At 38.5% G+C, this 12,215-nt stretch overlaps 2 protein-coding genes and 1 pseudogene across 3 annotated transcripts; 2 read left to right on the plus strand and 1 right to left on the minus strand.

The window, feature by feature from the left end:
* Positions 1-704: 704 nt before the first annotated feature.
* LOC306908267 (olfactory receptor 52L1-like) lies at positions 705-1,640 on the plus strand (the record flags this gene model as incomplete). The annotated part of the gene is made up of 1 exon (XM_079480976.1): positions 705-1,640. One exon carries the CDS (start codon positions 705-707, stop codon positions 1,638-1,640), a length of 936 nt encoding a protein of 311 aa, XP_079337102.1.
* A 1,014-nt stretch (positions 1,641-2,654) lies between these two features.
* Positions 2,655-4,168, minus strand: LOC306908061 (annotated as a pseudogene). The gene is made up of 3 exons: positions 4,137-4,168; positions 3,165-3,263; positions 2,655-2,855 (listed from the first exon to the last, which is right to left on the minus strand). The product of its transcript is annotated as an uncharacterized misc_RNA (transcript).
* A 2,540-nt stretch (positions 4,169-6,708) lies between these two features.
* Positions 6,709-7,653, plus strand: LOC306908063 (olfactory receptor 52Z1P-like; the record flags this gene model as incomplete). The annotated part of the gene is made up of 1 exon (XM_079480649.1): positions 6,709-7,653. The coding sequence occupies one exon, from the start codon at positions 6,709-6,711 to the stop codon at positions 7,651-7,653; it is 945 nt and encodes a 314-aa protein (XP_079336775.1).
* Positions 7,654-12,215: the final 4,562 nt, after the last annotated feature.

Raw genomic sequence — 12,215 nt, forward strand, 5'->3', positions numbered from 1 at the left:
ACTATTCTACAGATCGCTTTTGGAAATACGTTATCTCCTTCGGCAAAGAAGTAAAAACGATACAATGTATAGAGCTTCGAAAGGGAGGGATAGAGTAAGTCGTTGGTTGCATTCGGTGTACGTTGGGTGTATTGTTTTACCAAAAATGGTGCAAAACTGTAGTTCTTTGGCTTGTAAAAAGAACCTGTAAAGACAGGGGCTTAAATGTTTCTTTAAAGCGCTACTATATAGCACCTCAATTATAAAAAAATAATAACCCTGAAGAACCTAATTTATTGTGTGCACTTCACTTTTACTTTTGTTTTGTGTATTTTTGTACACTTAATACAAAAGAGCGACAAGGTTTGTATTGAAATGTTTTATTATTGTGAAAATAATGTCAGCTCACAACTTTGTTGTTGCCTCCTACTGTTGGCATATTCTTGTCCCTATTGCAACTGACACGTTTTGTTTTCTTCAGGGGGGGTCACCGACACATACATCTATATAAGACAAAGTACTAGATCATTGAACTAAACACTACCTAAACAACATCAAGTCAAATATTGCAGTTACTTAATGTTTGAGGTAAGTTAAATGATATAAATGTACTGACATGTGTTTCCTGGTTAATTTTGAATTCATAGATTTAAATAAATGCAAATATATTTTGATAAAAAGAACATACTTCTTTTCTACCGATTTTTACAGATTCAAGAGCCAAAATGGAGAATGTATCTATCATAGTCAGCTTTGAGCTGACAATGGATCCGTTTTGCATCCCTTCAGGAGCCAAATATCCCATATTTTTCATCGGCATCTTCATGTACTTAGTTAGTATTATTTGCAATCTGACTCTGTTGCTTCTCATTGTATTGCAACAAAGTCTCCACAAGCCGATGTATTTTATTATGTTCAGCCTTCCTCTGAATGATCTTGTTGGCATCACATCAATGTTCCCCAAGGTTCTGTCTGATATTGTAACAGAAACCAGTTACACATCCTATCCTCTCTGTGTGTTACAGGGTTTTCTGCTCCATGTGTATGGGGGGGGTGTATTGTTTATTCTTGCTGCAATGGCTTTTGATCGATACATTGCCATTTGCATGCCGCTGAGATACAATACTATTATGACACCCAAGGTTGTAGTGGGAATTGTTACTTTAGTGTGGGGTCTCGACATTTTTTTCATCGTCTTGTTGTTCTCCTTGCAAAGCAAGCATCCCAGATGCAAATCCCGCATTCTCAACGTGTTTTGTGATAACCCCTCTCTCCTCAAGCTCACGTGCAGCAACACCACAGTCAATAACATTGTAGGATTGTTCACCACTGCCATAATGCAGGTTGTTAGTGTTTCTGTTCAAGTTTTTTCCTATATTCAGATTTTGATCATCTGCTTGGTCACCAGTCGGTCTGAAGCGAAAAGCAAGGCCATCAATACCTGTCTTGCTCAACTGGCTATTTTCATAACATATGAATTTGTTGGAACTTTCACTATCCTGTCACACAGGTTTGCAAATGTTAATGCAGATCTGCAAAAGATTATAGGGATGCTAATTTTTTTAGTGCCTCCGCTTGTTAATCCAATTGTTTATGGATTGAACAGCTATGAAGTACGACAAAATATCCTAAAAGTCTTTAAAAGAAAGATATCTGTGTAAAGAACATTTTTGTCACAATTGGTGCCAAAATGAAAAAGCCACATGAATGTTAGTGCTGAAAGTACAGAACGATAGAAATGCTTCAGAATAGAACAACAACGTTGCTAATAAAGGCATGCTGATTATATTAGACACATGTTTTATCTTGTTTCTGTCAGTAAATACCTTTCTGAAGAGCCGTCATTTCTTGTGCTACTGATATTTGTAAATGCGAATTACATTTGACAATTACAAAATATGATTTAAAAAAGCCAAAATACAGACAGGTGTGTTTTCTATAAAGAAGTATGGTTATTCTTTTAAACAGTAAACAGACTCAACAAATGCACAGCTGTCGATGTGTTCCTTTTTTAAGCATAGGCTATGTAGCAAATATCTATTTTACTGTTCATTTTGTACAGTACAAGTGAATAGCATAGCTTTTTTTCTGTACATACTGTATGCTATAAATACAATTTGTAAATATAATGATTTATGCAGGCCAATGAAACCTTCACATTTATAATAATGAACAGTATAGCGCAACTAGTAGAAAATGATGAAAGATCATGGGTTCGGCTCTCAAAAATGCACATACTAATAAAATGTACAGCTTGAATGCACTGTAGGTTGCTGTGGATAAGTGTTTGCCAAATTCATTAATTGTTTTTGTGAAATTGTATATTTGACATTTAAAAGTGGTAATTTTGGATTAAGTGCCATTCCAGAGAGATTAGAATAGCAATCTTTATGGTTTTTGAGAAACACAAAGGTGGGCCAAACACATTTATCAGAAATGTCATTTCACAGTGTACTGACAATTCTCTGCCAACCAATTTGATTTCGTGTCAAGCATTTTTCACAAATTAAAGATTTCTATGGTTTTTAGATCACACTTTCATGTAAATGTATGTGTAATTAAAACAGCTATGAATGCTAAATGTATTATCTCTTTAACTTTTTTTGGTAATAACTAATTGTTTTCTCGAAAACAAATCATAATGGACGAATGCAAATACTGGATTTTGTGTTACATCACCAAATTAATTCTAAACTGATTTTTTTGCTGTGCAAAAATAGGAAAAAAGTGTTAAATTCCTAAAACAGAAAGACCACCAAGTGAGTACCACACGTTTGAACAGCCTTCATCTTTGCGTCAGACTGCTTCTTTGAATAGCACGTAATTAATATATGTATGTAAATGCCACAACATAAAGTGAAACAATGTGATAGAAACTTAAAATACACAATACGTAGATGTTGTTTTCTCGTGTGTCCTCGTATACGATTTTCATTATGGATGGATTGTAGCCGATAAATTCATCCATTTAAGTCCGGCAAACCTTGCAGGGTAAAAGAAGCAAGAAAAGCACAAGTATGATGATAAAATGATGGAGCCACATTCCAGATATAATTCTCAACAAGTTATTAGTTGTCATAATGGCCACGTATCTCAATGGGGATGGCAACATACCCGTCGTAGGCCATGAGATGAGATGCACCACCATACAGGTGCACAAAAAAGAAATCAGTCTGTTCTCACACCTTATACAATACAGCAGCTGAGAGAAAAGACTCGTAGCACCCATCATGTCATTGATAGGCATGTTAAGCAATAAAATGTACATTGGTTTATGAAGATTTCTGTTGACGCAAATAGCAAAAGTAATTGTTAAATTGTAGAGTAAAATGGTTAAATACGCCAGTAATCCAAATACACTCACCTAAAGGATTATTAGGAACACCTGTTCAATTTCTCATTAATGCAATTATTTAATCAACCAATCACATGGCAGTTGCTTCAATGCATTTAGGGGTGTGGTCCTGGTCAAGACAATCTCCAAACTGAATGTCAGAATGGGAAAGAAAGGTGATTTAAGCAATTTTGAGCGTGGCATGGTTGTTGGTGCCAGACGGGCCGGTCTGAGTATTTCACAATCTGCTCAATTACTGGGATTTTCACGCACAACAATTTCTAGGGTTTACAAAGAATGGTGTGAAAAGGGAAAAACATCTAGTATGCGGCAGTCCTGTGGGCAAAAATGCCTTGTTGATGTTAGAAGTCAGAGGAGAATGGGCCGACTGATTCAAGCTGATAGAAGAGCTACTTTGACTGAAATATCCACTCGTTACAACCGAGGTATGCAGCAAAGCATTTGTGAAGCCACAACACGCACGACCTTGAGGTGGATGGGCTACAACAGAAGAAGACCCCACCGGGTACCACTCATCTCCACTACAAATAGGAAAAAGAGGCTTCAATTTGCACAAGCTCACCAAAATTGGACAGTTGAAGACTGGAATAATGTTGCCTGGTCTGATGAGTCTCGATTTCTGTTGAGACATTCAGATGGTAGAGTCAGAATTTGGCGTAAACAGAATAAGAACATGGATCCATCATGCCTCATTACCACTGTGCAGGCTGGTGGTGGTGGTGTAATGGTGTGGGGGATGTTTTCTTGGCACATTTTAGGCCCCTTAGTGCCAATTGGGCATCGTTCAAATGCCATGGCCTACCTGAGCATTGTTTCTCTTGTTTCCATGTCCATCCCTTTATGACCACCATGTACCCATCCTCTGATGGCTACTTCCAGCAGGATAATGCACCATGTCACAAAGCTCGAATCATGTCAAATTGGTATCTTGAACATGACAATGAGTTCACTGTACTAAAATGGCCCCCACAGTCACCAGATCTTAACCCAATAGAGCATCTTATTGGATGTGGTGGAACGGGAGCTTCATGCCCTGGATGTGCATCCCACAAATCTCCATCAACTGCAAGATGCTATCCTATCAATATGGGCCAACATATGTAAAGAATGCTTTCATCACCATGTTGAATCAATGCCACGTAGAATTAAGGCCCTGTGTTGATATCGTCTGTATCGGTCTTGTGAGGCTGCGTCTTGGATGGATGTGCCGCAGTGACTTCTGGGACTGCAGCCGATGCATCCTTGATATAGTGAAAACACATCCGGGTACTTACATGCATTCTCTGTTCTTGTGTTTGTGAGTATTGGAACCGGACCTTGATGCTTAAGACCGCATTTTGAGATACGGCCACTGCTTACAGAACTGAGCGGTGAACAATAAAATCAAAGAAGACGAAGCCTGCTCACATTTCTCAAGCGCATGATATCAGACATACAGAGATGAAAGGGTCTGTAATAACTAGAGCCCGACCGATATATCGGCCGGCCGATATTATCGGCCGATATGAGCTAATGGCATTTAAATCGGCATCGGCGTTTATAACGGCCGATAAAACATGAGAAACAGAGTCTCATGCTTCACTCATGTTCACTCAAGCTCTCTAACAGGTTCCAAGGCAGAGATGTTGTGCTTCCTGTACTACAACCTGCCACTTCTCAACTGGCAGTACTAAGGAGCACCCTGTTCAAGACATTTTTCAAAACACTGTTCAAATATTAAAGTTCAGAGGTAAACAGAGTAAAAGTCTAAAAGTATAATTTGTAAAAAGTAGTGAAGGAGGAAAACCTCTTGCCTGTGTGCTGTATATATTGAGAACATTCTACATTGTTTTAATTATATTTTGGTATTATTTATTTATTTTATATTTTATATTTATTTATTGTATATGTAGCTATACATTTAACTTATTTTAATTTTATTATGGTTTTGTGGAATATTGAATTTGTTTGGTATAGCTCTTTTATTTTAAAAGTGTTAAATGTTTAAAACCAGACTGTTTTGTGATCATTGAAAAATATATACTTTAGATGTGCAATTGTTTAGTCATTGAGACCGTAATCTAAGGCTTTTTTTTAAATCCCTTCTGGAAAATGGTTTATACAGCCCACATACCTAGAACAGGCAGATATTTTGCTATTGAATGTTGTGTAAGTGCAGTTTATAGGAAATGGGTCTAATATCCAGTTTATTTTCAAAATCAAAATATCGGCTTATAAATCGGCTCTTTTCAAGTTAATATCGGCATCGGCCTCCAAAAATCCATATCGGTCGGGCTCTAGTAATAACGGCTAACAATTATTAAACAATATCTGTACAATATTTGACAGCTGTTTCACGATTTAAATATTTAAAGTCCCAGAGAACTAAAAATTTACAATTAATTGTAAATAGTTTATGAATGTGGGTCATTCTCTTTTTAAAATCTGAAAATTCTCTTCGATCGATATTAAATTACTTACGTTAGACGGCTTGGCGAGGCATCCGTTAACTCCTCCCATTCAACTGTCAGTCTGCTGCCAGTTCCCTTTCAAATGCAATGGCTGTTTTTATACATCCAATCAAATCACAGAGAAAAGTAAACCACGCCCACTGTTTCTCGGAACTCGGAAATGTGGCAAAATACAGAAATAAAAACGATTGCAACGTCCGGGTCAAGGGGACTTTAACAACTTGAAAAGGCAAAACGCCTTTTTGAATAGAAAAATTTGATTTTCATGTCATTCGAAATGATCTGTGTGAAGAGATAAGGAACAGTCGTGAATGTGTGCATATTATGAATGATTTGGTTACCAAGTAAATTAATTTGAGTAAGTAAATAATTATCATAATTCTCAAATTAACTCATCAACAGACCTTCACTAAAACATTATAAACTGTGTGACTTTGTTCATACAGTAGGTTGTGGTAAGCCTATTAAAAAATCATAATTTGCAAATCAACCAGTTTACAGAATGTTTAATTTTACCAATGTAATGACAACAAAGAGATTATTCATAAAGGTTACATTAAAATTGTTGTAGCTAAATCCCTCTCAGGTAGTACTACGACTCTGACATCATAACAGTGGTCACAAGGGTTTTTATGCACACCTTACAGACTCTATATAAAGCTCAAAATAAACATTCATCCAGCAGACAGATCCGGTCAGGTCAAGTTACCATATGAGTTATGTGTTAGTCAATCAGTAATGTTAAAAACAAAATAGATGTGAAACATCTTATTTCATAACATCTGTCACTATGCTGCATGAAAACACATGAAGGATTTCTAACTTTACAGACTTTGTTGTAAGTATTTATCCATTACATCAGATTTGTTTGATATTATATATATTTGTTATTTTTTCTACTCTTGTTAACAGTTCTGGGCAATTATGTCTTCAACTAGCAACATCTACAATGTGTCATCTCTGCTGTCTCTTCAAAGCTTCGACCTACCACCCGAGAGGGCCATCACTGCATTTGTCTTCGCCGCTGTGAATTATACCATCATATTGTTCTGCAACTGCCTCCTCCTGTTTACCATCATACGCAACAAGTCTCTCCATCATCCCATGCACATTCTGCTGATAAATTTGCCTATTAATGACCTTTTAGGTACCACAGCCCTGTTTCCACATATCATGCACCATCTCCTCTCTGACACCGGTACCATAACGTTCTCTTTGTGTGTAACTCAGGCTTTCTTCATACATGTGTATGCCGTTGCTGTTGTGTTCATTTTGACTGCTATGGCATATGACAGATATGTCGCCATCTGCCAGCCAATGAGATACAACACCATTATGAGCAACAGTCATCTTGTGAAAATCATCTCGTTGGTTTGGCTTTCTAATTTGGCATTAATGGCAGTTCTTTTCATATTGTTGCTACGCCTGCCTCGATGTAGGTCTTACCTCACTCATACATACTGTGACAATCCCTCCCTGCTGCAGCTGGTCTGTGGAGACACGACAATTAATAACATTTATGGACTGATCATCACAGCTGTCTGTCAGGTACTAACTGTTGGTTTGATTTTATACACATACCTGCGAATTCTCATCGCTTGTTTCAGAAACAAAAGCTCTGACACGAGGAATAAAGCGTTGCAGACGTGTGGTACACATCTAATCATATTCCTCTTGTTTGAGTGTTTAGGTCTTTTTACAATTATCTCGTACAGGATAAAAGATATTTCTCCTCACTTAAGAAAATTCAGTGGAGTAGCTGCTATGATCATTCCACCCACATTGAATCCTATTATATATGGACTGAGAACTAAAGAAATCAGGATCCGATTGTTCAAATTGTTTCAGCGAAAGGTTTATGTGTCATAACATAAAAGGAGCAATTGGGATATATTGTGGGATATATCAACACTTGCAGTTTCAATTTAAAAGTAATGTGATTTTCTGAAGGCTATTTCATGTTATAAGCTCCTTTATTGTTATTTTCATTATGTCTTGGTCTATTTAATTCATATGAAATTTCACAGCTTGTTTTTCTTATGACTTCTCAACAGAAAGTTCTGATTTTGTTAATAGAGCGTAATGTGCTAATTTGCTTCTGACTCCCACAATGTCAACATTGTAACACAGTTCAAGGTTACAACAAACAACCAGCCTAGCAGTTTATCATCCTGTTGACGATGAAAATATATGCCAAGTTTGATGGTCATTCATGAAGGAATAGTTTAGCCCAAATAAAATACATTGTCATCGCATAATTTTATCACTTTTTAAAATATTACTTTCAAAATATTTATTGTTTCACAATCATGCAAGTTTGAAATTTAATGAGGATGAATAAAGATTTAAATTTTTGGGTCAACTATTCCTAAAATACATAAGCAGTTTTCCAGTGTCACAGAATGTGAATGTTTTCCATTCAGACCATGCTACTAGAACTGTTTTGACTTGGAAAATTTATGTCTTTCATCTGATCTTTCTTTATGAATCAAAGCCGTGTATTTAATTAAGATAATATCACAAAATATATTTCAATCTTTCGTAAAGGGATAGTCCACACAAAAAATTAAATTCTGTCATGAATATCTCATCCTCAAGTTGTTTCAAACCTGTATAAATTTTTTGTTCCTTTGAACACAAAGAAAAATATTTGCATGAATGTTAGCAACTAAGATTTCTGGGGCGCCAGTCACTACCATAGTAGAAAGAAGATTTTATATTTTTTTGTTATTTTAAATACAAAAGAAGACATTTTGAAGAATAAAACAAGACAAATAGTCCTGGGGCAACTTTGACCATTATTTTGGAGTACCCTAGAAATCTCAGCTGCTAACATTCTTCTAAATATATTTCTTTGTGTTCAACATATCAAAATAATGTATAAAGGTTTGCAACAATCTGGTGGTGAGTAAATGATGACAGAATTTTTTATTTTGGGATAAACTAACCCTTCAAAAAAGTAATGTATATCATGCAATCTCGTTGTATCCCATCACCAGCATGACTAAACATTATTAAAATAGCAGAACTGTGAAAAGATGCCTATTTTATAATATATGTAACATCACTAATTTCCTCTTGTTTTGATGTTCAAGATTTTATGCATTATCACCATGATATCTTGTTATGTTACTGTTATGTTATAACTTGTTCCAGTCATGTAACTGTAAAAAATACGGTAAAATTATAGAAAATCAAATGACAGGAATAGACATAATTACTATTTTTATATCAATTTGAAGACATTTGTGTTGCTGAGTGTTTTTTTGTTGAAACTTTTATTATACCCTACTGGCCGTAACTTTATGTTGCTTTAAACTTCCGGTGGACTCATTTGATGCATTGACAAATTGTGATGAAACAAGACTTTAAACTTCGATGAAAATGCCATTTTTAATAGTGTTTTCACTAGATTAGATTCAACTTTATTGTCATGACACATATACAAGTACAGTGTAACGAAATGTAGTTTAGGTCTTACCAGAAGTGCAGTTAGCAAGTGCAGGATATACAGTTAGAATAAATACAGAATACAATATAAGAGAATATAATACAGTGGGCATGGACTATGAAAATATTTTACAGTAGGTATGTTCTATGAAAATATGACAGTAGGTATGTACTATGAACAATATATACAGATGGCTACATACTATGAACATTAATGTACAGGTGGATATGAACAGATAATAATTTAGACTAAAATAGTGCAAGTGACTTAGGTATGCATAAACTATTGACATTGGCTATTAAAGTTGCAGTGCAATAGGTGAGTTAATGCAGTTGTTGAAGTTAATGCAGTTATTAAAGTTACGGTGGAGTAAACGAGTTAATGCAGTTAATAGTTTGCAGTCCAGAAGATGAGTTAATGCAGTTTATAGGTTACAGAGCAGTAGATAAGTTAATGCAGTTATTGAGGTCACAGTGCAATAGATGAGAAGATGCAGTTAATAGTTACCGTGCAGTAGATTAGTTAATGCAGTTATTGAAGTTACAGTGCAATAGATGAGTAGATGCAGTTAATAGAATTACAGTGCAGTTTATGGTTAGTGCAGTTATGGAAGTGGTCCATTAGTGCAAATGAGGATTCAGTAAAATATTCCTGGTGTGCAAGTGAGCACTATAGAGTGCAAATGATGCTGTGTGTGTGTAAACAGTCCGGTAGAGCAGATAACATGAAGTACTGGTGTGTACAGTTCAGTCATGCATGCAGCCCTGTAGTGCAATGTAAACGATGTTATAGCAGCATTGGAGTTAAAGGTAAGAGAGGTAGTGGAATCAGTGGGGGGCAGAGTTCAATAATGAAACAGCTCTGGGAAAAAAGCTGGGGTCGTGTGTGCCTCCTTTCGCCTTCCTGAAGTCCATGATGATCTCCTTTGTCTTGGAGGTGTTAAGGAGCAGGTTGTTGTCGGTGCACCATGTGGCCAGGTACCGGACCTCCTCCCTGTATGCAGTCTCATCATTGTTGCTGATGAGACCAATCACTGTTGTATCGTCTGCAAACTTGATGAAGGAGTTAGATCCATTCACAGGCCTGCAGTCGAGTGTGAAAAGGGAGTAGAGAAAGGGGCTCAGTACGCAGCCCTGTGGTACACCAGTGTGGTGTGGTGAGTATGAGGGTGGTGGTGGTGGAGCAAATGGGGCCTGTTCGTCAGGAAGTCCATAATCCAGTTGCAGGTAGGGTTGTTGATGCCTAGGTTTCCAAGTTTGACGATTAGCTTGGAAGGGATGACGGTATTGAAAGCAGAACTGAAGTCTACGAACAGCATACGTGCATAAGTGTCCACTACTGTCACAACCTCCTGCCATCCTTAATCAACGCGTGAAAATCCAGCCTACTTGCAACCTAAGCTCCTCCTACTTTCAGTTTGAGGCGTTAACTCCTCCCAATGATCGCTACTTAATTGGACACCAGGTCACTATGTGATCAGTATTACAATATTTATTAATATCCTGCTGATATAAATTAACAATTATTTTGGATTTACACTACAAAAACACTAAAAGTAATTTAGTAATGTTAGAAAGCTTATGGTTCAGTTTTAATTATATTTTTCTTCAGCAGGCCACCCAAATATGGGAGCTGAACAGGTAACTTACAGTTAACATATAAATTAAGCACATGACATATTGTGCAGACAGTCAGTTTCACTGCAGGCTATTAAGTTAGACAGAAAACTTCGCCACCCAAGATCCAGCAGCGATACCTACCATGGACCCAGTCCTCCTCTTCCGCCTCAGCAAAGGTAACCACCCGATAGAGAAATATGTCGAGGAGTTTTGAGAGCTCAAACGAGGCAGTCTTAAAGGACACATTCCGCTATGGGCTTGAGGACATGTTAGAGTACTTCAGGGCTTTGTGGATGAGGGGTCCCACAATCTCACAGCATCCCTTCAGCCAGAGCCAATTCACGTCAGTCCTGCCGAGCCACGTCTGCCCAGCCAGAACCAGAGCTTCACGTCACGTCTGCCCAGCCAGAGCCAGAGCTTCACGTCACGTCTGCCCAGCCAGAGACAGTTCAAATCACGTCTGCCCAGCCAGAAACTGTTCACTTCACGTCTGCCCAGCCAGAGACTGTTCACGTCACGTCTTCCCAGCCAGAGACTGTTCACGTCACGTCTGCCAAGCCCGAGTCTGAATCTGTTCTAGAGCCTGTTCCCGAGCCTGAATCCGTTCCTGTTCCCGAGCCTGAATCTGTTCCTGTTCCCGAGTCTGAATCTGTTCAAGAGCCTGTTCCAGAGTCTGAATCTGTTCCTGTTCCAGAGTCTGAATCTGTTCAAGAGCCTGAGCCTGAATCTGTTCCTTTTCCTGAGCCTGAGGAAGAGGCACTGATTATAATGGTAACAGCTATAATGTGTGTGTGGGCTGCACACACATTGGCCTCATCCAATGTGGCTCCCGCCACGCTTGTGTCTTCGGACAAGATTGCCGACTCCACGCCTGTGTCTTCGTACAAGATGGCCGACTCCACGCCTGTGTCTTCGGACAAGATGGCCGACTCCACGCCTGTGTCTTCGGACAAGATGGCCGACTCCACGCCTGTGTCTTCGTACAAGATGGCCGACTCCACGCCTGTGTCTTCGGACAAGATGTCCGACTCCACGCCTGTGTCTTCGTACAAGATGGCCGACTCCACGCCTGTGTCTTCGGGCAATATGGCCGACTCCAAGCCTGTGTCTTTGGACAAGATGTCTGAATCCACGCCTGTTCCTGAGCTTCGCCCTGGTCGCCTGCACAGCCTGCTCCGCCCTGGTCGCCTGCTCAGCCTGCTTCGCCCTGGTTGCCTCTACAGCCTGATCCACCCTGGTCACCTGCTCCGCCTCACTCTCCAGGTTCTCTTCCGAACTTCGGGCCTGGATCTCACCTTCGTGTCTTGGAGCAGTTCATGACAGTCGACAACTGTCGTAGATGCGCTTTTGTACATGGGCAG

The sequence above is a fragment of the Barbatula barbatula genome (assembly GCF_947034865.1).
Source record: "Barbatula barbatula genome assembly, chromosome: 19".
Taxonomy (NCBI): Eukaryota; Metazoa; Chordata; class Actinopteri; order Cypriniformes; family Nemacheilidae; genus Barbatula; species Barbatula barbatula.